This window comes from Trichosurus vulpecula, chromosome 4 (genome assembly GCF_011100635.1).
Source record: "Trichosurus vulpecula isolate mTriVul1 chromosome 4, mTriVul1.pri, whole genome shotgun sequence".
Lineage (NCBI taxonomy): Eukaryota > Metazoa > Chordata > Mammalia > Diprotodontia > Phalangeridae > Trichosurus > Trichosurus vulpecula.
The window spans coordinates 233,683,714-233,707,343 of NC_050576.1; the positions used below are offsets into that span (position 1 = coordinate 233,683,714).

At 46.2% G+C, this 23,630-nt stretch overlaps 1 protein-coding gene across 1 annotated transcript in view; it reads left to right on the top strand.

Annotated features, from left to right (window-relative positions):
• The first annotated feature begins 830 nt into the window (after positions 1–830).
• PPM1L (protein phosphatase, Mg2+/Mn2+ dependent 1L) overlaps positions 831–23,630 on the top strand; it is an 84,492-nt gene continuing 61,692 nt past the window's right edge. Inside the window, exons 1-2 of the mRNA XM_036755671.1 lie at positions 831–857; positions 1,318–1,492. Coding sequence (XP_036611566.1) covers positions 831–857; positions 1,318–1,492 — 202 coding nt within the window. The remainder of the gene's footprint in view (positions 858–1,317; positions 1,493–23,630) is intronic.

A 23,630-nucleotide genomic window follows, 5' to 3' on the forward strand; every position in this document is an offset into this window, starting at 1 on the left:
TTTAATGCCACCCTCAGTCCTTCAGAGGCGTGACTGAGTAGAAGACCACTTTGGCCATAGGGTCTGAGGGAGATTGGAGACTGGGAGGATGGTTAGGAAGCCGTTGCAGTCATCCAGGGATTAGGTATTGGGATATCTCTATTTTTGGGAGGGGACAGATGGGCCATGCAATACAAAAGGAGGAGCCCGCACATGGAAGAAATGGGAAAGAAAGACTCCAAAATGTTGAGCCTCCTGCTTTGGGGATGACAGGAAGAGAAGCGCATTTTAAGAATATAGACTCTCTTTACTAATAATTGTCCTTCCAATGGCATTTACAGTGGATGCCCAGTGAAGAAAATAATCCAGTTCAGCCATCATTTATTAAGCACCCAGGTTGTGCCAGGCGCTGTGAACTCACTAAAGAAGAATCCAATCGAATGTGAGGACCTTCGCGGCAGAGACTGTCTGTTTTTTGTCTTGGATCTTTAGTGCTGGGTTTCAGAGTCGGGGGGGACGCCTAGGTGAAATTAGTTTTAAATTTAGGTCATAAAGGGATATGTAAATGAAAATGCCCTCTGCAGTTGGGATCCTGGGGACAAGTTCAGGGTCATCTGTGAAACTGTGATGATTGTATAGAGGTGTACGTTGAAAAGTTCTCCCCAGGAAAGTGAGGAGTGAGACGGGTGGAGATTCAAGGACTGAGCCCTTAATTTAGGGAGTAGGGAGAGAAAGAGGAGGCCAAAAGGAAAAGAGAAGGTAGGAGACCCACAAGAGGATAAGGAGTTAATGGGAGAATTTCCAGCGATATTACTGTGACCCTTGGACCCCAGACCTTACGAGTACTCGGCATGCCTTCATCCTTGTCCATGTTCTCCGTAAGCTCACAATGGGCGTCCGGTCAACATGCTAGAGGCCTCCTTCTGTTTCTCTTGACATCTCCAGATACTAGTGACAAAGAACTTGGGACAAAGATCTTTTGGAAGGGGGAGACCGAGGACCTCTTGAATATTCACTGTCTGTGTTCAAAATGAACCCTTTGTGCCTACTGGAGTCTGGGGCTGGGGGCCAGAACACAATGTGTAGCTGTCATAGCCTAGCTGACTGGCCTGAGGGTTGTTGCAATCATCTGTGTGTTTTACTTCTCTCTTGTCCTATCAATCCATCAGTCTTTGATTGATTTTTACATATCTCTTGCTCTCTGTGTCCCCTTCTGGTTTTCAGGTTCTGGATTTTAAGCTGCACCTGGAGCTCAGAACTCTAACCAATATATAAAGGTTCAGGTTGAATATGTGAAAGACTAATCGGGTTTGGTTTTTCCCCCTTGTTTTATGACAGTCAGCTGCTGAATATGTGAAATCCCGCCTGCCTGAAGTCCTGAAACAGCATCTTCAGGACTACGAAAAGGACAAAGAGAACAGCGTGCTCTCCTACCAGGCCATCCTGGAGCAGCAGATTCTGTCCATCGACCGAGAGATGCTAGAAAAACTGACTGTCTCCTATGATGAAGCAGGTACGTCTGGTAGCTTCCTTCTTTGCCAAGGCTAGAAGAATGTATCTGGGCCATGGCCAAAATCTGTGCATTTTAAAAAGGGAGGAGATGAATGGCAAACACAGGGTTCAGAGCTATAAAGCATGTGAGAGAAAATTTTCTTATACAACATGAAATGTAAGACATGTCTTTTGATTCCCGAAACAGGTGGTTAAATACCAAATTACTTTAAAAAAAAAAGCTGTTTTACTAATAGGATTTTCTGGTCTCTTATCTATTATGTGTTCCTATTGATCTAATCTTAAATGTCACTTCTCTAGTTTGCTCTCCTTCCTTGAAAACTTTGTTAGTCTAGCTGAGAAATCATTTACTCATTCATTCAGTAGGCATTTATTAAGCATCTACTGTATGCAAGGCACAGCGTTCTCTTCTAGGGTAACAGAGGCAAAAATAAAAATGGACTCTGCCCTCAACATGCTTATGTTCTGTTGGGGGGCAGAATATCTAATGAAGGCATGAGAGTCTGACAAACCTTTTCCTTACTCTGGGCCTGACACATAGTAAGCACTTGATACATGTTTTTTCCTTCCTTTCTTCCATGAGGGTTATTTGGGGTCCGGGCCTTCCTCAGTTTGGAGAAGGCTTTAGAAAGCCAGGAAGATGCTTAGCTCTAGGCAGGATGGCTGCGGTGCCCTGAGAGCTGGACCAGAAGAAGATGGTGGCCCCAGTCATGCCCCTCAACCACTGTATGGCTATTGGTCGAGGCACTGAGTCCCAGTGGTTTTTGGTTTCTAAATCTATACAGTGAGGATTAAATAACTGTGAAGCTTAAGTAATTTAACATTTATTATATGTTAACATACAGTATGTGTTATAACATATGTGTGTATATGTATCTATATCCATTCATCCATTCATCCGTCCATCCATCTCTCTCTCTCAAATTGTCTCCCCTTCCATCTCCCCCTTTCCTCCAACCCCCATTAGATTGTGAGCTCCTTGAGGGCAGGGACTGTCTTTTGCTTCTTTTTGTAGCCTAAGTGCTCAGCACAGTCCCTGGCATATAGTAGGTGCTTAATAAATGTTGATTGACTGAGATAGCTCTCACCTGGAACACTGTCTTTGCCCTTCTCACCACCATTGCATGTGCATCATCTCCCTCAGTCTTGGGCTTAAAACTTGTTTCTTCTAAGGCCAATAATAATTGCTAGCATTCATTTGCAAAACACTTTACTTATGCTATCTTTGAGCCTCATAATAACCATCGAAGGCATTTTAGAAGGAGCTCTCCCAAGAGCATTCAGCATTTCATTAGATCCTCTTGTTAAGAAACCCTACTCCATGCTCATTGAAGGAAATCTTTTCAATAAACAGAAAAGAAGAAATAAATTAGGAAGATCTGTAATCTAGTCAGGAACAATTTTTCCTAATAGCACAGAATATATCTGGGTCTGATTTTGGGTGGGTGGGGGCCTGTAGAGATCAAGTATTTCCAACAACCAGTGGGAATACCACTGGACTTTGAAGCCTGTGATATGTGTGTGGCTCCGGTGCTTGGTGCTGGGTTAGTACCTCGCACATTTTCCACTTGACTCCCTCCTCCTCCTGAAAGGGCCCTCTGAAGTTTAGGAAGTGGCTCACTGGAAAGTAGCCCAGTCTCTAGGGAGGCCTGTCCTTGGACAAATCCTCCTGAGCCACATAATGGAGATCTCCTCCATCTGTGGCTCCAGAAGCCAAAGAGTGAGGAACAATTCCTGAGGAATTGCTTCAAGAATTGGCACAGAATGCAAGACCGCAAGTGCTCGGCTCCCCATCCTGCTCTTCTCCCCCACCTCCCCTTGAATTGGTGTGGATGCCTATGCCTACACCTGCCCCTCCCCCGTGCAGAATCTTAGGATGACAAAGCTTGAATGATGGTAATGATGCCCTGGAAGGTTTGCAAAGAGCTCTGCATAGATGACCTCCCGACTGTTCTTCACCACAACCCTGGGAGTTAGGTGCTCTTTTAGCCTCATTTTACAGCTGAGGAAACTGAGACCTGAGCGATTAAAGGACTTGCTAATAAGTGTCTGAGGCAGGATTTGAACCCAAGTCTAGCACTTAAGACCTCAGCAGTTAACTGCCCGGAAAAGGACTTCAGTAATCCTCTAGACCAGTCCAGTCTCTCATTTTATAAGTGAGGACAGAGAAGACCCAGAAGGGGATGCACAGCTGCTGAGTGATGCAGCAGAGAGAGTGTGGGACTTCTGAATTCTCAAGAACTAAGTTTGAGTCCTGCCTCAGACGTTTGCTGTCTGTGTGACCCTGGGCAAGTCACTTAACCTGCTTCGTTTTCTCATCTGTAACATGGGGATTATATTTGCACCTATCTGATGAGATATTTATGAAACACTTTGTGAGCCTTATGGTGCCATATAAGTATTGTCATTTATTGTTGTTATAGCAGCGTCACAGCCTGATCTGGAACCCAGGGGTGCAGATTCCAAGCCCAGTGCTCTTTGCCTTGTACCCTATTGCATCGATTCAGTTCACTTCCACAAACACCCACTAGGTGGCGCCCAGGCCTGCCAAGGACTAGGGAAGCAGTTCCTGTCCTCAGGGAGATTATAGCCTGCTCAGAGAAGGGCACAGGTGTAGAACACCGGCATGGATGGAGGAGTCCAAACCTCCTTTGTCTGGATCACCAGATCCTCCCTTCAAGGAGTGTCCCTTGGGGGAGCCAGGCCGTGTGCACAGATTAAATCAGTCCCTTAATTACCTGGAACACCGAGAACCTGAAAGTTTCCCAAAGCGCTTCCGAGTCACTGAAACACTTGTCACAACCTCTGTGGCCTAGAGCGGTGTTCTTTACCCCGAGGAGAACCGCCAGCCCCTAATTTATGAGCCGTGCTTTACCCCTGAGCCTCGTGAAGTCAGTGTCCTAGTTTTCAAGATTAGATGAGAAGCAGCCCCCATTAGAAATGGAGCCGAAAGCAACGGCAGAGAGAGAGAGCAGAAAAGGACAGACACATGAGCTCAAACACACTGTTCCTGGGGCCATTTAGTGCTAGGGCAGTTCACCCCTGTGCTCCTTCCCTCTCTCTGAGTGGGCAATGCTGGAACACAGCGTAGGACAGTGGGGGGCCAGAAGGCCCACCCCAGGTTTTAGACCAGCATGCTGTGTTCCAGAAAAAGATGGAACGGGCCTAGGCAAAGATGTTCACCCAAAGGGTAAAACAGAAACAAGCATTTTGGTGCTCGGAGGGTATGCTAGAAATGGCAGGAGCCTGGGAGGTGGGGAACCTGGGTTGTTGTCTGAGTTCTGGCTCTGGGCACCCTGTGACCTGGAGAACACCACCTGACTTCTCTGGGACCTAGCTTCCTCATGTCCTTTCCAGCTCAAGATTCCATGCTTGTAGACTTAAAATACCTGGAAAGCTTGGCTCTGTCCAGAATAACTTGTTCCTCCTGGGGTATATGTGTGTAAATGCATTTGTGTTTATATACGTACCCACTTGTGGCAACGTTCATGGCCTAGAGCTACGTTGTTTACTTGAGGGAGTGTATACATTTCAAAGAATGAAAAGGACCAGAAATTGACTTTTCATGATTTGTTACATATGTTGGCATTCTTGGTCTTACACATTTGCATCCTTTCAGTAAAAGTACAGGGAACCTTCTTGAAGATTAATCCTTAACTCATACCTCTCACCTCTCAAAGGGGTGGCCTGTTGGTGTGGAAGGAGGCATACGTTACCAGACTGGCCAGTGTGCTACTTTACCTTGCTATACCCTACCCCTTTGTTAAAAAGTGTTCTCTGGATGTAGGGGGAAGGGTGAGGGTGGAATCATCAGGAAGTGATAGTTATGTTTTAAAAAGACTATTAATAAAACACTTATTGAAAAAATTAATCCTGAAATATAAAAATACAAATGGGCGTATCTCGTATTGTTCCCTATTTATACATGCAAAGACAATACAAGCCCTCCCCAGGTATCTGCATTTCGTTATCTTCCTGAGGGAAGGAAACTCAATCTGGCTTGAGTCTCTCTGCAGATCTATTCAGTCTTACATTTCCTGGTGGTGTGGGTTGGTTCTGAAAGACTGTGAGTCATACTGTGTTTTGAGAGAAAAAAGCTTTTCTAAGCTATCTGTCTTTTGTGAATCGATGTTTAGTTTGGGAGATTCCCACGTTCATATATCCCAATGCTCAACGAAACCCAAGTCTATGCTCTTGGGACCATTGGGATGGATGGGTGCTAATCTGTTTCAAATCGTGACAGAAACTCGGCCTCTGTAGAAAAAGGGCTTTGGGTAGAGACCTTTCTGAAGAAGTCACTTACATATATGCACACGTATTTAGGCATATACAGCCATCCATATATATGCATACATAGATACACACACATGCGCGCGTGCGCGCGCACACACACACACACACACACTAAGCAAGAGACCTATGAATGTCCTCCATAAGGGAGAGTTTCATTAGATCTCAGGGAATGTCATGTCCCAGAGAGGAAACTTTTATAATTATTTGGGCAGAGAACCATTACATTCTCCTCCCCTGATTCAGTCTCCATATTCTGAAAAAGAGGATGGGGCCTAACCTATGGGGTCAACAGAATTGAGAGAAAGTGGTTACTTACATCTGGAAGTTTCTGTTCCTTCTTACCTTCAGGCTGAATTTCAGAGTGATTGGAGCACACACACCCTACCAAAAGAGGAGGAAGAAAAGCTGAGTGATTTTTCCTTTAGGGGAAGAAAGGAGCCCAGCCTGTAGAACCCTTCTCAGAATCATGTATTTAAATACAGAACATAAAATGTTTAGGATTACCAACGAATCCAACTTTACTGAAATTCAGCCATCAAAATATTTTTTAAAAAGTTGACTTCCCCAGGTTAGGAACTCCTGAGCCAGAGGGAGTGTAAAGCAGCCCATAGGATGCTGACTCCTGAGTTATGCCCACTACAGGCCCGTTGGCTGCCCAAGGCCCCTCCTCCTCAGAGATGAACACTCAAACTTAGCTCTTATCAATGGTTTTCCTCTTGTGGAAGTGGGGGCTGCTAGAAGCCCATCATCTTCCAGTATTTGCTTACTGAGGGCTCCATTCAGTTCCACAAACACTTATTAAGCACCTGCTGTGTACCAGCCTTGAAGGTGGTAGGGATACAGAGACCAAAAAAAAAACCCAACCCCCAAAACCAGGCCCCATCCTCAGGGTACTTAAATCTAACTTGGAAACAGATAAGTAAATACAAGATCATTTAAGGAGGGAAGGAACATGGACCAGGAAGGAGAAGGGATCATCGTAGGCTGCATTCCTGGATTAGTGAGGCCATCTATTAGGCCAGTTCTTTATTGAATAGAGAGGAGTAGTCCCACAATGAGGCTGTCTGGTGGCATCAGCTGACCCTTGGTCATCAGAGGTGAGGCAGTGAGGCAGGACCATGGAGAGCGTGCTGGGCCTGGAGGCAAGAAGATTCATCTTCCTGAGTCCAAATATGGCCTCATTACTAGCTGTGAGACTTGGGCAAGGTCTCTGTTTGCCTCAGTTTCCTCAAATGTAAAATGAGAATCATAACAGTGCCCACCTCCCAAGGTTGTTGCAAGACTCAAATGAGATCATGATTGTCAAGCACTTAGCACAGGTCCTGGCTGACAGTAGCTGCTATATGGAGGCTAACTACTGTTATCATTACAATTAGTTATTCCAGTAGGGCACAAGTAGGAAAGGCATTGAGTGCCAGCCAGGTAACAGACCATCCTAAAAGCAACCTCAGGACCCATGGAGAGGCTCATCATCAGAGTTGGCCGTGAAGTTATACATCTTTCAGGCACAGTAACTCTCGAAGCTGGCCCCTGAGGGGATGATGGATTTACTCTTTGTGTTGACAAAGGGAATTACCAGCTCTCTGAGCAGAGAGGAGCCTCTACATCCGCCTTATCTAACCCATGCCTGCATAAGAAGCCCTCCTCAAACATACCTGACAAGGGGCCAGCTGGCTTGACTTGAGGTCCTCCAGGGAAGGAGAAGTGACCCCTCGAGGTAGCCCATGCCAATGTGGCCAGGGTTCCTAGTTAATCTGAAATGTTGAAGTATGTATGCGTTGGTTAAGCATTCGCTTTGAGCCAGGCATTGTGCTAAGCACTGAGGAGACAAATACAAGTGGAAAAGATGGTTCCTACTCAAGGAACTTACATTTTAAGGGAAGACAAAGCTTAAAAGGTGGTGGAAGGGTGGGGAGGTTTCTGGGGAGGAGGCCAAAAAGTCCAGAGAGTCAGGAATGAAGTGAGCATGGTCCAAGCATCTCGTGAAAAATGGTGATCCTGGCCAGGGACTCCCTGAAGAGGAGGGGCCACAGGGTAGAGGCATCACCAGGGTGGGGAGGCCAGAGCACTCAAGCATCCTTTTGAGAAGGGTCTGCTTCTACCCACAGGCCTTACTAGAAGAGGGAAGGGAGAAAGGAGGAAGGAAGGAAGGAGGGGAGAAAGGAAGGAAGGAAAGAGGGAAGGGAAGAAGGGAGAGGAGGAAGGATAGAAGGAGGGAGGGGAGGAAGGAGGGAGAAGGAAGGAAGGAGGGGAGAAAGGAAGGAAGGAAAGAGGGAGGGAAGGGAAGAAGGGAGAGGAGGAAGGATAGAAGGAGGGAGGGGAGGAGGGAGGAAGGAAGGAAGGAGGGAGGGAAGGGAAGAAGGGAGAGGAGGAAGGATAGAAGGAGAGAGGGGAGGAGGGAGGAAGGAAGGAAGGAGGAAAGAGGGAAAGGAAGGCCGGCATCTTTTTTTCAGATTCCACACTGCTTCTCCCACCCAACTCTAGATGCTGAAGACCTTTGAGACACAGCTGCATGCAGTTAAGATCCCGGGAAGGCAGTACTGTACATTCTGCATAAAGAACATTTAAAAGGGAAAAACAATTGCCCTCAGCAATTCAGAAAGTGGTAACAAGAGGATTCTTTGCTATTGAGCTTTTTTTTGATGGTTCTAAAAAGCCACCTTAATTGTGCTATTAGAGGCCTTGTAGCTCGGGGCTCCAGAAAGAAGCTGATTTGCCATCAAGAAGAAAAGAAATGACTAAGCTTCAGAAACTGAGCCTGGGAAAGGTCTTGGGAATTATTTAGGATCCTCTTCAGTTTTTTAGGAAACATAAAAAATGCAGTAAAAGGCTCTTTGCAGGAGAGTCTCCCGTTCAAACAAATGAGGTGCATTTCTCAGCTGTGTCTGAAGGGGGCAAAGCTGCCCGAGGTGTGTCTTCAAGCTCTGCCCCCTTCCAGCTGTCACAAGCTTGGCTTTCAGGCAAGGTCTGGGGAATCTGACAGGCAGAGTCAAGATGGGGAGAAGAGAGATGTTTGTTACCCACCTTTGGCATTCTCTTAAGTCTCCAGTGATTTTGGGGTTTAGCCCTTGTCTCTTTTTCCTTTAATGCAGTTCTCATTACCACACATGCCCTTAGCTTGGGGGTCTGCCTGGACTGGGTCAGACAGCAGAAGATGGAACTAGCGTTTTTGGCTACTAAGGCAGGTGGCAGGAAAGGTGCTTTCAAGTGGCGATTTTAAGGACAAATGGGGGCAGGGTGGGGAAGGTAACACTTTTGGACTGTGTGAGATGCCATGAAATCACTAATGGGGAGCTTGGTGGAGAGGGGGAGGTGGTGTGTGAAGGAATAGTCCATGGATGGGGAGGAGCTGAGTGGGCTTGGGAGAGGCCCTTAGAGGGAAGAGGCAAACTCTCTGGAAGTCTCCTATTATATTTGACTGTTCTTGTTAACTAGGGGCTAAGCTGGGTTGTTTCTAAGCAGCTGAAGGAGAGAGTACAAGCGCTGATAGCACCCTTTAAATTTTGGTGCCTGGGGCAAAGCCCGAGTTTCTTCACCCTGGTTCTGTCTCTAGAGAGCACTGTGGTAAGATAGTTCTTCACTAAGTCACACTGTGATGTCTCATCGGTGTAGAGAACCTTTGGTTCTCAGGGTCAATGCCATAAGGTCTGATAGGTTCTAGGATTCTGGAAAGGTATCCAGTTAACTTCCTGAAGCATGTGGAGTCCGCTTCCCGAGGACCAATCTAGCTGAGTACTAGAGGCTCATCAGCAGTGACCTTGATAGCTAGCATTCACATAGCCCGCTAGGGTTTGCAGAGTTCTTCACAAATGTCATCTCATCTTCTCTGTCCAACAGCCCTAGGAGATAGGTGTTTTTACTCTCCCCATTTTACAGATGAGGAAATTGAGGCAGACAGAGGATTTGCCTAGGGTCACAGGGCTAGTAAATGTATTGGCAAAATAAGTATTTGCAGAAAGACCAGTCATTCAATAAACATTTATGAAGTACCTACTATGTGCCAAGCATAATGCTAAACACTGAACCACCATGAAAATAATAGCAACTTATTCACTACCATGTGTTGCAGAGGGTTAAGAGGTCAGAAATTGTATAAACACTAATATATACTTTGATAGTAACATCTGTGAAAAAAAAGCATTAGTAAGGATGGTAAAACCTATTTGGACGGGTCAGAAACGAGAGAGGTCAAAGCTGAGAGACAACTCAGAGGCCTTCTGCAGACCACGCCAGAAATGTTTTAGAGACAAGGATTGCTGAGCAGCAGCTATGGCAGGCCTCAAACCGCATCACCAGAAAATGAAGTCGGGAGTGTTTTAACCGAGAGGAGATGACTCCATTCTTCTAAGAGAGTCATTCCTGAATCTGCTGTCTTTGTTCAGTGAGACTGTGACTCCTGCCTCCCACTGATGAAGAGGGTCAGGCCAGACACAATGTAGGGAGCCCCGAGTTTGTGAAGAAGAAGGTCTGGTAGAGAGTCCTGACTGAAAAGGGCTTCCCTGTGGATGGCAAGCTCATCGCCATCCTCCCGACATGGTGCTGGTTGCCTCTACTTCCAAAACACTGTACTCATTCAAAAGAGTTGGGCCTGACCATCCGCATGGGAACAAGAATTTTTTCCCTTAAAAGAGAATCACACTGGTGTATTTTTTTCCCCTGTGAACAAAGATAAGGTTTAAAATACAAATGTGTACAGCAGAATGCTGGGAATCAAGAGCCGATGCTCAGCTCCATCATTAGGAGGTGGCAGCCCTGCAATTAAACCATGCACATAAGTGGGAGATGACAGGGGTCGCCATCTCATCAAGCCGCCATTGTTTTCCACAAAGGAAGTAAATGTTTCTACCTGCTTCCTGAAACAGCATTTGATTACACAGACTGAACAAGATGTAGCCACTTAAAAGAAAACTGTGGTGGCAGATGTTCACCCTTCCCTTTAGCTGCCTAGGGACAGGTCAGGGGTATCATCTCCATGTCTTTGTCCCACGGTACAGAAAAATTCTATGATTCCCTAATGCTTGCCATTCCTTTGAATAAGATCCGAGTTCAGACGAGATCTGTAGTCTGAAAAAATAGATGTACTCAAGTCAAATCACTGCTGCTACCTGCCAGTAGCACATAACTGGATGTTGGTCACGATGGGATGTTCTTCTGAGTAGAAAGCAAATGCATCTAGGACCTGATAGTCTGGAATAAGCTGCAGCTGGGTGGCTTCATGTCCCACTGAGATAGTGTTCAGTTCAACCTTGGGGAGTGAGTAGCCCTTGAAAATTCCATCTGGTCGATGGCCTACCAAAAGACAACATTTGTGTGGCCCCTTTTGGCACGTGAGATCATTTGGCTCCTTTGGCTACTGCTGGAAATTCACTGTGTCATCGGTATGCTCTTATCTAAAGAACGTGTGCTCAGGCGGGATTGATGGAGAATTTTCACTGTGTGCGCTGTTCCCTGCACATAACCTCGCTCCTGGGGCTTTGCTATAAATCTGAGGGAACTTTAAAATAATCCTGCAGAAGTTGCTAAGGCAGTTTGTCACCTGAGAAGCCTGAGGTGGAGCAGCCGAGAGATGGGAGCAGGACGTCGGCCGTTGCTGGAATTTGGAGCTGTTCTCCCTCCTGCCTTAGCCATGAGCCAGCAGCCCCGCTCCACGCCTGTAGGGGCCAGCTCCCTGGCTCATTGTCAGTTGGTCTGTCAGTTCAGCAAGCATTTCATTAAGTGCTGGGCACTGTCCCAGGCACTTGGGATACTGAGATGAGAGTCCTCAAGGACTGCCCTTAAGTGAAAATATATTGAGGGGTAAAGGGGTGGATACTTACAAAGGTATGTACTGCAGAGGAATTAGGTGGGAAAGGTAGACACTGGCAGTTCTGAAGATCTCTAGAGGCTTCACAAAGGAGGTGGTCCTAGAGATGAGTCTTCAAGGAAGCAGCAGAAGGAGCATGTTCCAGGCAAGAGGGCCCAGCCTGCACACAGGCCTTCCTTCCTTCAACCTTTACTCTTCACCCAGGGGCCTGAGGTAGGCCGTCCATGCTGTTTGTCGGCTTGGGAAGTTTGTAAGGTCTCTATAGCATTTTGATATACCTCATTGCAGAGAGTTTCCAAAGGAATTTATATGAAATCCCATTTATGAGACAGAGAACCAAGCACTCTTCAGGGGAGTAAGGCTTGCTTTTGTTTTCTCTTCATCTTTTTCTTCTCCTCAACGTGAGGTCCCTGCAGAACATGGCCATGGATCTTAGGGTTTAGAATGGGGAAGGGCCTGCAGAGGTCTAGTCCAGTCCTCTTGGTTTTATAGAAGAGGAAGCAAAGACCAAGCTTGTTGAAGTTTTGTAAGGATTAGCAGGGCTATGATTTGAACCCTGGTCCTGGGCTCCAAATGTATGACTTCTTTTGTTACACCAAATCTACAGTGGGCCAATATCAAAGTAAATTAATCTACACTTTTATGAACAGTGAGTTTAGGAGTAAATACAGAAGCAGCGAAATCTAGAAAGGCCTGACAATGGATTGTACAAAAGTTTGGAGGTGGAACACCAGCAATTTAAGAGTGCCGTGTTGAAATATAGTTTTTGAAACATGTGCTGCTTTTCTGTGCTAATGTAATAGCCAGGCCCCTGGAGCTCTGAGGCCTCTCGCTCTGGACCTCCTGGCTAGCAGCTTCTGTAGGTCCCTTTTAGGTGATGAGTACCACATCCTCTGTTACCTGACCATACAGTAGCAAAAGCATTTAATTAAGATGTAGAGGGACCATCTGTTGATTTTTTTTTAAGCAGATCTAAACTCTTTGACTTACTGTGACATGAGTCTGGGGTTTGTTTGAGACCCTGGTGGACTACCGGATAAGGTTTACCTCTTGGCCAAGAATCTCCGAGTAACCAACCCTAAACACTTAATCTTTTTAAGGAGGGAGGCTCATGAATCTTTGAGAGTTTTCTGAGTTTGTTTTAGGTTAGCCTGCTTATTCTGGTGAGAAGCGAGTGTGGACCTCCATTGGATTGCTCTTTGTATTTCAAAGACCCCCTCGAGATGTTTCAGTGGTCCTATGTATTACAGGGTCCCAGAGGAATTTGCTCTTAGGACAGCTTGATATTTACCAGAAGGTGAAGGCATGACTCCCAATCAATCCCAGGTGGGAAGAGCCCACATTATGTCTGGAAGCTCTGGAGGGACTGGGCTTTTCCTCTTATGGGGTGAAGCTTAATTTCCTTTTGTTTTCTTGATTGTCTTTGAGTTGGAGATTTTGTTATTGTTCAGTCCTTTCAGGATTAGAGAAGGGCTTTGCAAATGCCAAGCTAGGCAGCAGCTTGGGCTAGCATCTGGGGAGAACCAGCTTGCTGTGTAAACACGGCTCAGACTCCACTTTTACCCCTCTGGGGACTAGACGCCTTAGTCATTCATCAAAGCCTTCTTCTCTTTCCACTGCCATGATGCTCCTGGCATCACTTCTCCACCCCTTGTCACTCAAGCATTAATCCCAGTTATTCTGCCTCTCTTGTTTGCCTTCATGAAAATATCATTAGTAGGGAGTTAGCATAACCCTGTACCAGCTTAGTCCAAGCTCTGTTGTTGGGGGAAGGAAAAGATTCCCCCCTTGTCTTGGTAATGTCCTTCCTGCCCTTGAAATTCAGTGGTGGTTCAGTCATTTTTCAGTCATGTCTGGCTCTTCATGACCCCATTTGGGGTTTTCTTGGCAAAGTTACTGAGTTCATCCTCTGGCTCCTATGGGTTCTGCTGGTCCTGTGTCCCTGGGCTCCTTTTATGGCCTTCTGTTCCATCCTGTTCGTGTCTAGCTAGTTCCATGGGTAAATGTCCTTTAAGGATAAAGGGTCTGCTTCCTTTCCTCCATCTGGCCTCCTCTGATTCCCTTGAGAGTTTACATTTGAAATAACACATCCTTCCCAAAACAAAACAAGTATTCAGGTTATTGCCAGTATCCTGAGAGGCCCTCCACTTTCACATGCCTCCCATTTAAAATAGGATAAATCATCACACTGTAAGCCTTTATTCTTTAATGAAAATGGAAATTTAAAAAATTTACAATTCATGTAATTAATTTTTAAAAATTTTAGTGTCAAATTCTCTGCCTTCCTCTCTCCCCTTTCATTGAGAAGACAAACAATTTATAGGTTATATATAGGTTATACATGTGCAGTGGTGTAAAACATATTTCCATATTAGTCATGCTGTGAAAGAAAACTCAGGCACTCCACCCCCCCCTCCATAAAAACACCAAGACAAATAAAGTAAAAAAAAAGTATGCTTTGATCTGCTCTCAGACACTCTTATCAGATCTTTCACTGAAGGTGGATAGCATTTTTCATCATGAGTCCTTTGGAATTGTCTTAGATCATTGTATTACTGAGAATAACTAAGTCATTCACAGTTGATCATCCTTACAATATTGCTGTTATCGTGTATAATGTTCTCCTGGTTCTGCTCATTTCACTTTCCATCAGTTCATGTAAGTCTTTCCAGGTTTTTCCAAAAGCATCCTTCTAATCACTTCTAATAGCACAGTAATATTCTGTCACAATCATGTACCACAACTTGTCTCAATTTCCCAAACCTTTGCCACCACAAAAAGAGCTGCTATAATTTTTTTGGTACATAATAAGTCCTCCTCTCTCCCCCCTTTAAAATCCCTTTGGAATATAGACCTAGTAGTGCTATTGCTGGGTCAAAGGATATGCACAGCTTTATAGCCCTTTGGGCATAGTTCCAAAGTGCTCTCCAGAATGGTTGGTTCAGTTCCACCAATAGTACATTAGTGTCCCAATTCTCCCACGCCCCCTCCAACATTTATCATTTTCCTTTTCTGTTATATTAGCCAATCTAATAGGTGTGAGGTGGTAGCTCAGAGTTGCTTTAATTTGCATTTCACTAATCAATGGAGATTTAGAGCATTTTTTTATATGACTCTAGGTAACTTTAATTACTTTGTCTGAAAACTGCCTGCTTATATCCTTTGACCATTCATCAATTGAGGAATGTATTCTTAAAAATTTGACTCTCTCTCTATGTATTTGAGAAATGAGACCTTTGTTGGAGAAATTTGCCATAAAAATGTTTTTTCCCAGTTTTCTGCTTTCCTTCTAATCTCAGCTGCATTGATTTTGTTTGTGCAAAAACTTTATAATTTTAATGTAATAAAAATTATACATTTGACATCCTGTAATGCTCTCTATCTCTTGTTTGGTTGAAAAAGGAAATATTAGGCAAGCCGTCCAAGTCCCTGTGGGCAAGGCAAGCAGGTGGGCCATGGTTGGTTAGAGGAGGGAGCACCTTTGAGTCTCAGCAGCCTTATCCAGCCCCTGCACACCTCTCATTGAGAAGAGAATTTATAGGTTTTATGTATAGACACACAGCGTCTCCTCTATTTATATGGTTCAACCTGGCAAGCATGACCTTTGGCATATTAGAAAAAGAGCTGGATTTGGAGTTAGACGATCCGAGATCCAGTCCTGGCTTTGCTGCTTAAATGCCGTGTGTTGACTGGTAAGCCAGTACGCTTCTTAAGGCCTCGTCTTTCCCATCTACAAAATGAGGGATCAGATGATTTCTGAGTCCCAGGTCTCAGTGCTGTGGTCATCGCCCCTCCTAGCTCAGCCTGACCATTTGTCATAAATGGGGTCAGACTTCTTGTGTATTCTAACTGGAATAGACCCAACCTGGGGAAATGCGGGACTGGACAGAGAGTTAGTCAGGGCCACCAGATGGAGGGAGGGTGGAGGGGAGATGAGGTGCCAGGGCACGGAAACAAGGCCAGGTTGGTTTTTTCTAGAGGTTACTAATGAGGAAATGGGCCCAATGTGAGTGGCTGGTCAGGTGGGGTAGGGAAGGTGTTATCCTGTGCCTGGCACATAGTAGGTACTGATTGAGTCAGAGATTCCAGGAGTCTTTTTGGCAAAGCTGGGGTGGGGTAAAGGGCCTGGGGAAGGCCAAGGGCCTAATGACAAGGGTCCTGAGGTTTGGAAACAGAGAATGCAGCTTCTGGGGACACAGGTGAGGAGGCAAGATGGGGACGCTGGAGTAGCCAAGTCAGAGTAGAGACCAGTGGTCAGCCTCAGGATCAGAGGATCCTGGACTGGAGCTGGAAGGGGCCTCAGATGGCATCATTTTATAAGTGAAGGTACCAGAACTCCAAGAGGTGAAACATCTTTTCCTTGGTGGGTCTCGGTGGCCCCGGGGCTAGAGCAAGGCCCCAAGTCAGGAAGTGCCAAGTTCTAATCCTGCCTTGGACATCTCAAGCTCTGTGGCCACTCTGTGACTCTGTCAGCCTCAGTTTCCTCTTACGCCCATGGTCACTCAGGCAGTAAGTACAAAGCCAAGGTTAGAAGCTAGGCCCCCTGACTCCTTGCCTACTGGAGTATGCTGATTGCCACAGCCTGAAAGCAGGAAGGTGAGTCATGTAAAATGAGGCTGAAGTGACTTGCCCAGGGTCCCCCAGCTAGTAAGTGACTGAGGTGGGATTCAGAGTCCGTTGTGGGTTAGAGGCAGATGAGGCTCCTCCATCTAGCCAGGAGACCCACCTGACCCCAGGACAGCCTCCCCACTAAGTCTCAAGTGCTCCTGAGGACGTTGCAGGGTCATTCCAGTGTGTAGACAGTTGTTCATGGTGATTTTGCCTTTCTCCCCGTGGCCCTGTGAAGGCTGGGGTGCCCCAGACTTTAGCAGGCCCCCTCAGCTGCCTCTGCCTCCTTGCCAGCCATGCTCCATGGGAAATCAGCATTCCAGAGCCGCCAGAGAAAATGCGCTTGTCTAAAAATAGCTCCACGTGGAGAAGATGTGAGCCACGTTTAAGCCACGCTATAAAAGCTTTAGAGAAGCGAAGGAGGTCGAATGGGACAGATGTAGTCAAATCCCTTTTAAATCCAGAAATCCCTCACTAGCTGCCACAGGGCTCATTTTTTAAAGTGTGTTTTGAAGTCTTGTAGAATCCAATCTCATCCTCTACATGTTCCATATCTGGAGGTTTTTAGGGGTACTCCGTAGGACTCTGTCCTCTGTTCCCTGACATTGGGTCCTGAGGTCTCAGTCATAAATGTGAGTCCCTGGCTTTCATTGACCAGGATTGGGTTTTTTTTTTCTGAAAACAATGACACCTTGCTGAAATTCGTTGCTTTAGTTCCTAAGCAAGTTGTTTTAACTTTCTGGGCCTGAGTGGGTAGGACTAGATGACCTCGGGGTCACTTCCAGCCCTGGACCCACAAGAAGAGGCACCTGGGCCGGGGTTGAAAGAAGCTGGTTACAAGCCCAGAGTTTAGAGATGCCAGGTGGAGGTTCTCCATACCTAGACTGTGCCTCCTGACATGCTCACTAAGGCCATACTGTACCTAGCATACTGACTGTATCTGCTGAGGGCCCAGTTGCCATGGGTGTAGCCAGGCCAGCACCACACACACATCATAAGGTGACAGAGATATGGTGAAGGAGGAAGGATGTTGGGTTTGGAGTCCGAGGACTCAGGCCTTCCACTTATCCTCCAGGTCAACAAGTATGGTGCCTGTGATCTTGAACAAGGCCTGTTTCTTCATCTGTAAATTGTAGGGGTGGGGCAAAGAACTGAATGTGCAGGAAAATGGAATAATATAAAAGAAAAGACAATGAGAAAGGCTTCAGCTCAGCCTCTAAGGTCCTTTCTGGCTCTAAATCTGTGCTCCTTGTCTCTGTTCATCTCCTTGGTGTGGTGGTATTCCTATAAACAAAAGTCCCATCTCAGGATTCCCCATCTAAATCTCTGCTCTTTCCCCCTTTATTTCTCAACAACCCCGCCCCCCCACCTTTAGAATTTGGGTTTGACACCATCTTGGGAGGAAAGGGCACCCAAAGAGCTTTGGCTGTAATGTTGTTAGATGATGGGATTTCAGAGCCCAAAGTAGTTCCAGAGTCAAGGTCTAAGGTCCTGGTGAGAGGGAAATGGGGGAGACTGAGAACAGTGGCTAGAAACCAGGTGACAAGATTTGGAAATAGACCACTGCCAGCATTGTTTCGAGAGAACCCTTTCTGGGTGTATCTGTGCCTCTCATGGAGTTAAAGAAAACCACATTTAGGGAAGTGTAAGGGAAACAACCTGTCTCTTCCATCTCACTTTTCTTCTGTATACTTTGCCATCTTCTTCTCCATGTCTTCCTCCCTTCACACTTTCTTCTCTCCCTCTCCCCATTCTTCAGTTCCGTTGTTCCCCTATCTCTTCCTCTTCCTCCTTTCCTTCTCTCTTTCTCTCCTATCCCTTCCAATTCCCTTCCACTTTACTTCTTTCTCTTGCTCCCTCTCCCATCCAGTCTTCTGTTTTCCATTCTCCCTTCATCTTTCCCATCTGTTCCTCTCTTTTTCACCCTCTCATTTGTTTCTCTCCCTACTCTCTGGTCTCTTTCCTTGTCTTCTCTTTTCTCCCCCTTTTCCTCTCACTTTCCTTGTTTTATTCTGGTTCTGTGGACTTAAGAGGACCTTGGTTTACATTCCTCCTCTGACACTTCTTACCTGCATGACCTTGGACAGGTCACTTGGCCTAAGTTTCATGATCTGTAAAATGAGGGGGGTGGACACGATGCCCTACAGAGGTCCTTCCTTTTTCTAATTCTTTCTGCCTTCTGCTGCAGCCCTGTCTCCCTCCTCCCAACACTCTTCTTTCTTTTTAAAACAAGCTCTGAGCCCTGGAACACCAACAAACAAGACTATTGATCAGTGGTAGGGTTTCTTGAAAACAGGAGACCTCAAAGAACATCTCCAATCATGTATTTCCAGAGAGTAACCTCATGTATTAGACTCTGGCAAAAGTAGCAGCGTCTTTCTGGGCCATATTAGTGATGTTTTCCACTCACTTCCTTTGGCGATTCCTTTCAAACCTAGTTCCATTTTGTGGCCAAAGAGTCTTAAAAACTGCTTCATGTTTTCAGGAAGATGAATGGAGGTGGGGGTTTTCAGTCAGGATGAGGCAACATGAAGATCTATGGATGTGTGTATAAATGAATGAATGAATGACTAGGAATGAAGGGGGGAGAGCCTTTATTAAGCACTTACTGTATGCAGAGTACTTTGCTAACATCTTGAGGAGCTTTTGGTCCATGGGGAACACCACTCACAGGGAGAATTTCAGCTGCTACTCAGATGGGAAGCTGCCATGGTCCTGGTGGCCCAGCTGCAGAGCATATGGTGCTAATGCCTCTTCCTTAATGCCATTTCCACTAACAAAGTCACATTCGTTTGTGATGATGAACCATTTGACAGGGCCAAGGACTTTGGGACAAACACTTTCTTTCCTGGGTCTCCATTAGCTGTGGCTGTAGCCTGTGCAGGAGCAGTCCCCAGGCTAGGTCTCTGTAGGAACTGCTTCCAGGCTGGGGGCCTGGGCTGGAAGCCCAGCTATTCCCAAGGCTCTTGGGTTCAGGGCCTGAGGGGAGATGGAAGTCTTGGGGCAAGGAGGTGACTTGCCTGCCACATGCTGCCTCCTGCCTCTCCCTTGGAGTGTCTGGCTGCTTCGGCTAAGCTGCCTTTTCTGCCCTGTGCTTGGCATTTGGTTGGCTACGGCTGGCCCCTTCTCTATAGGAATTGTTTCCCTGAATAGTGACTGTGTGGACTGTTTGGAAGCAGGACCGATGGTGAGGGTGGGAGTCTGGAAGACTGCCTTTCCCAGGTCTCTTGTGCCTGTTGGTAGCACTTGGTCCGCAGGTGTTGCTAAAGAAGATTGCCCCTTCAGAATAATGATTTCTCTCTTCAATGGTGGCCACGGGGGCTGGACTAGAAGTTGGCTTGGCAGTTTGTTGGTGGGAGGGGATGACTTCTGTTTCAAGGCTTTTGGTGTCGGGGTACTGAGCTCTCTCCGTCAAGGTCAATGGGAGATGGTGGCCGAGGTGATGGTCATGTGTTCTCTGCTTCTAGTTCTACCGGAGCCCCTGGGTCTGATGCCCTTGAGGAAGCTCTGGGCTTGCCCTACCAGCTCTGCCCCTCACCTGTGCACCCTTGGATAGGTCATTTTGCTCCTGGGGCCCAGCTTTGAACTGAGCAGATTCTGAGGGCCCCTCTCCTTCTAAAGCTATCAGCCTCTGTTAGGTGATGGGCAGGATCACAAGCCAGAAAGAATCGAGAGGATGTGGAGGGAGACACGGCCACCAGAGCACTGTGAGGATGCACTTTAAAAAAGAAAGAATGGAATACCTGCGTAGAGATCTGTCACAGACATAGTTCTGTAGTTCATTCGTATCGTAGACTCATAGGAAATTGAATTTAGAGAGAAGCGAGGTGAGGCTGTCAGCCCAGCCCCTTCATTTACAAATGAGGAAACTGAGGCCCACAAGGTGAGGTGGTTGTCCCGAGGTTACATTGACTGCCTGGCTGATGTACCCACCGACTCCCAGATGCTCTTTCTACTATACCATGATGTTGTACCGAGTTTTGAAAAGGCCCGAGAAGCAGGTTTTCCAAACTCCAGGCATTTGATATTTTTTTAAAATAAATCACCCAGGAGAAATCTGGCACTTACTAGAAATAATTTGAATTGATCCAGAGTTCAATTGAGTCATTTACAGTTGTTCCCCCAATAGCAATTTCTAATGGCAAGTTGTTTGGCCGTATTTTTCGTAAATGCGTAGCATTGTACCAAGGCAGATCTTACTGAAATCTCATTAATCTATCTGTAATCGGGTTAACAGAGATACCAGATGCTTTCCCTTCAGTAAAGATGAAGAACGTGGTGATCGATAGGTCATTTACAGAATCAATTCTACTCACTCAAATCTAGGTGCTTTTAAAAGGGTTTCTAGATATTTAATTTCATTGACAACATGATCTGAAAGCTCTTTACCCTCCTTGGGCTTGAGGCTTTCTATCAGTAACTCAGACCTTCTTATTAAGTCAAATGACAGTAATTGCTTGTTCCTCTCCCGTATCACCTCTAAGAAGCACAAGACGATTACTTAACCAATTCCTAGAACAGCCTGCAAATGAGATGTCAAGGAGGATTTTTTTTTTAAACCGAATGTAGTGTTTCCCAGAGGTTAATAAACCTGATGGAGCTCCTAGCCCCAGGAGAGAAGAAGGGAGCACAGAAAGATTGCAGTCGGCTTCCTGGCATCTTTGTCTATAGGGCTTGATGTAAGGGCTTCGGACTTCCCTAAACTTTAAATGCTTGTGGAATTATAGAAGTTTGGAGTTGTGAAGGCCATCCAGATCCATCTCGTCTGCTACAGACCCAAAGAAGAATCCACACTACAGCCCACCCAGTGCAGGATCATCCATCCTTTCCTTAAGCTGGGAGCCAGCATCACTTTAGGACAGCTCCCACCATTAGGAAGTTTTGTTTGTTTGGGTTTCCTTTCTCAAAAGCAAACTTAAATTTCCCTCTCTGTAACCTCTACCCATCACTCCTGGTTCCATCTGATGGGGCCAAACCAAGCAACCATAAGCCCTCCTTGCCATGCCAGCCCCTCAGGCCTTAGCAGACAAGCTGCCTTTTCCCAGCCCAAGTCTCTCTTCTCCAGGTGATACATCCCCAAGCACCTTCAGCCTGTCCTCATGTAGCAAGGACTCTGCAGCCTTCGCCAATGTGGCCATCTGCCTCCAACTCTCCCCAGCTTATCGGTGTCCTTCCTATGCTCTTTTGCCCAGAACTGGCCACAGTGCTCTAGATGACCAGGGCAGACCATCTGCACCGCGGGACCACGACCTCCTTATTCCTGGAGGCCATGCAGCTGTTAATGCAGCCCAATGTGGAGTCCACTAAAACAGTCCAACCCTTTCCAGACAAACTGTATTCCAAACATCTTTGCTGCATTTGTGAAGCTCATTTCCTGATCCGTGTTGAAGACATTACATTTAGTTCCTATTCACATTTTATGTTATTATTTTCAGCCCATTATTCCATCCTATCATGTCATCCATTGTGTTAATTATCATTGTTAGCTTTGTATCATCTAGAAACTTGATGAAGATGCAACTCAGACCAATTTTCAAGTCACCGAAAATTTTAAACTGCATAGGGCCAATCCCTGGGGCACTCCGCTGGAGACTTCCAAAAACTTCAAAGTTTGCATGGAATCATTAAAGCCCATCCACTTAGCCAGATCACAAGCCATTTCACTGCACCCATGTCTAGTTCACATCTTTTTTTCGCAGCAGCCCGGATAGACTTTATCGAACACTTTGCTGAATCTAGAGAAACAATGTCTACACCAGTCCTCTGACTGACCACTTTAAGTGACAAGTGAGAAGAGAAATAAGGTTCATCCCACATGACCTATCTTTACTGAAGACATGAGGATTCTACAGTTGCTGATTCCTATGCTCTAGGAGGGTCACCACCACCACCACCCCGGGGATAACAAGTCCAGCTCCCTGGCCTGGAGTTGGCAGATTCCGTTATCTCCCCTTTCCTGAAAATCAGAACAGCATTTGGCCTTCTCCAGAGCTGCAGTACCTTTCCTGTGTGCCCCAATTTTTCAGAATAAATGGGCCTAGCCTTTTAGTTTGTTATTTTTAAAAGAAGGAAATACAGTAACCATAGCCTCGTATTGACAAAACAGTTCTGTAAAAATATCACACCACTTTCTAAAGCACAAGCTCGTTAAGTTCCCAGCAACGGCTCATTGTGCCAAAGAGCTGTGTGTGTGTATGTCTCTGAGCCGCACCGTGGCGAGGACAAGGCAAGCAGGCCTTGGTGTCAAAACCTAGAATTTGCTGAAACAAAGGGAAGCTGCTTCCCGGGCAGAGGAATTAGTCTTTGTTTTTCTCACTAGGGGCATGGTGGCAGAATTAATACAGACCAGCAAGACCTGGGTTCAAACCTGCCTCTAACCCCTCCGACTTTATGACCCATTGAACTTCTCAGGCCCCTTGCAGGTCCCAAGCCATTAGCATTCCCTCTACCCATGAACACAAGTCTTCTTCTCTTCTTGAATTGCAAAGCTGAGTGGAGGGCCCATTTTCTTGCTGCTTGCTCTGAATGCCTTTCATGGTGCTTGGGCCTGGTCCTGAGGTGGCTGCCTCCATCCTTTAGGTGCTCCCCTGATGACTGGTGTCAGTGGATTCTGAGCTGAAAGGGTTCCAAGGGCCCACTCCATGGCCCTTCAGCCCATAAAAGGGAAGCTTTCTGGCCTGGGAAAAGGAAAACCCCCAACTAACCCTTGACCCCTGCCACCCTCAGAATCCGTGTGTGAATTCCTGGTGTTCCTGGTGTACTTCAGCTGGTCTGCTTCAGCCAACTGGATGCAGATTCCTCAGGGTCTGGCTTTTCAAATGTCCAAATCCTACTCCTGGTTTTGAAGAACGGGCAGGATTCAGAGAACTGAAAAGCTCAACCCTGAGGAATCTGCATCCAGTTGTTTAAAGCCGAACAACTTGAGTGCACCAAGCACACTTAAGTATTATTTGCCAAATTAGAGACTTAAAATATCCTTGATGTTGACTGATGCACATCTAATCTATGAAGAATTAAAATTGCACATGACCCAAAGGGCCGTGGGAATGAGTACCCAATGGCATGTTGCTAACAATGAATTATATACAAGAAAGGACCCCATGTTTGATCCTCACAGCCACCCTGGGAAGTGTCTTTGTTATCATCCCCATTTTTTTGATGAGGAAACTGAGCCTGGGAGGTTAAGTGACTTGCCCAGGTAGTCACACAGGTAGTCAGTGTCTAGAGCAAGAGTCACACTCGGGTCTTACTAGCCTGAGTCCAGCCCTCTCTCTACTCTGACACCCAGCTGGCAAAATACAAGGAGAATTCAAAGATGTCTCTCTCTTTTTTTTTCTTCCCCCAGCCTGGCTGCTCCTGCCATTAATGGAGTTTACAGATTCTCTTTGCCTCTCAGTGGAGATGACTGTGTGTGTGTGTGTGTGGGGGGGTGTTT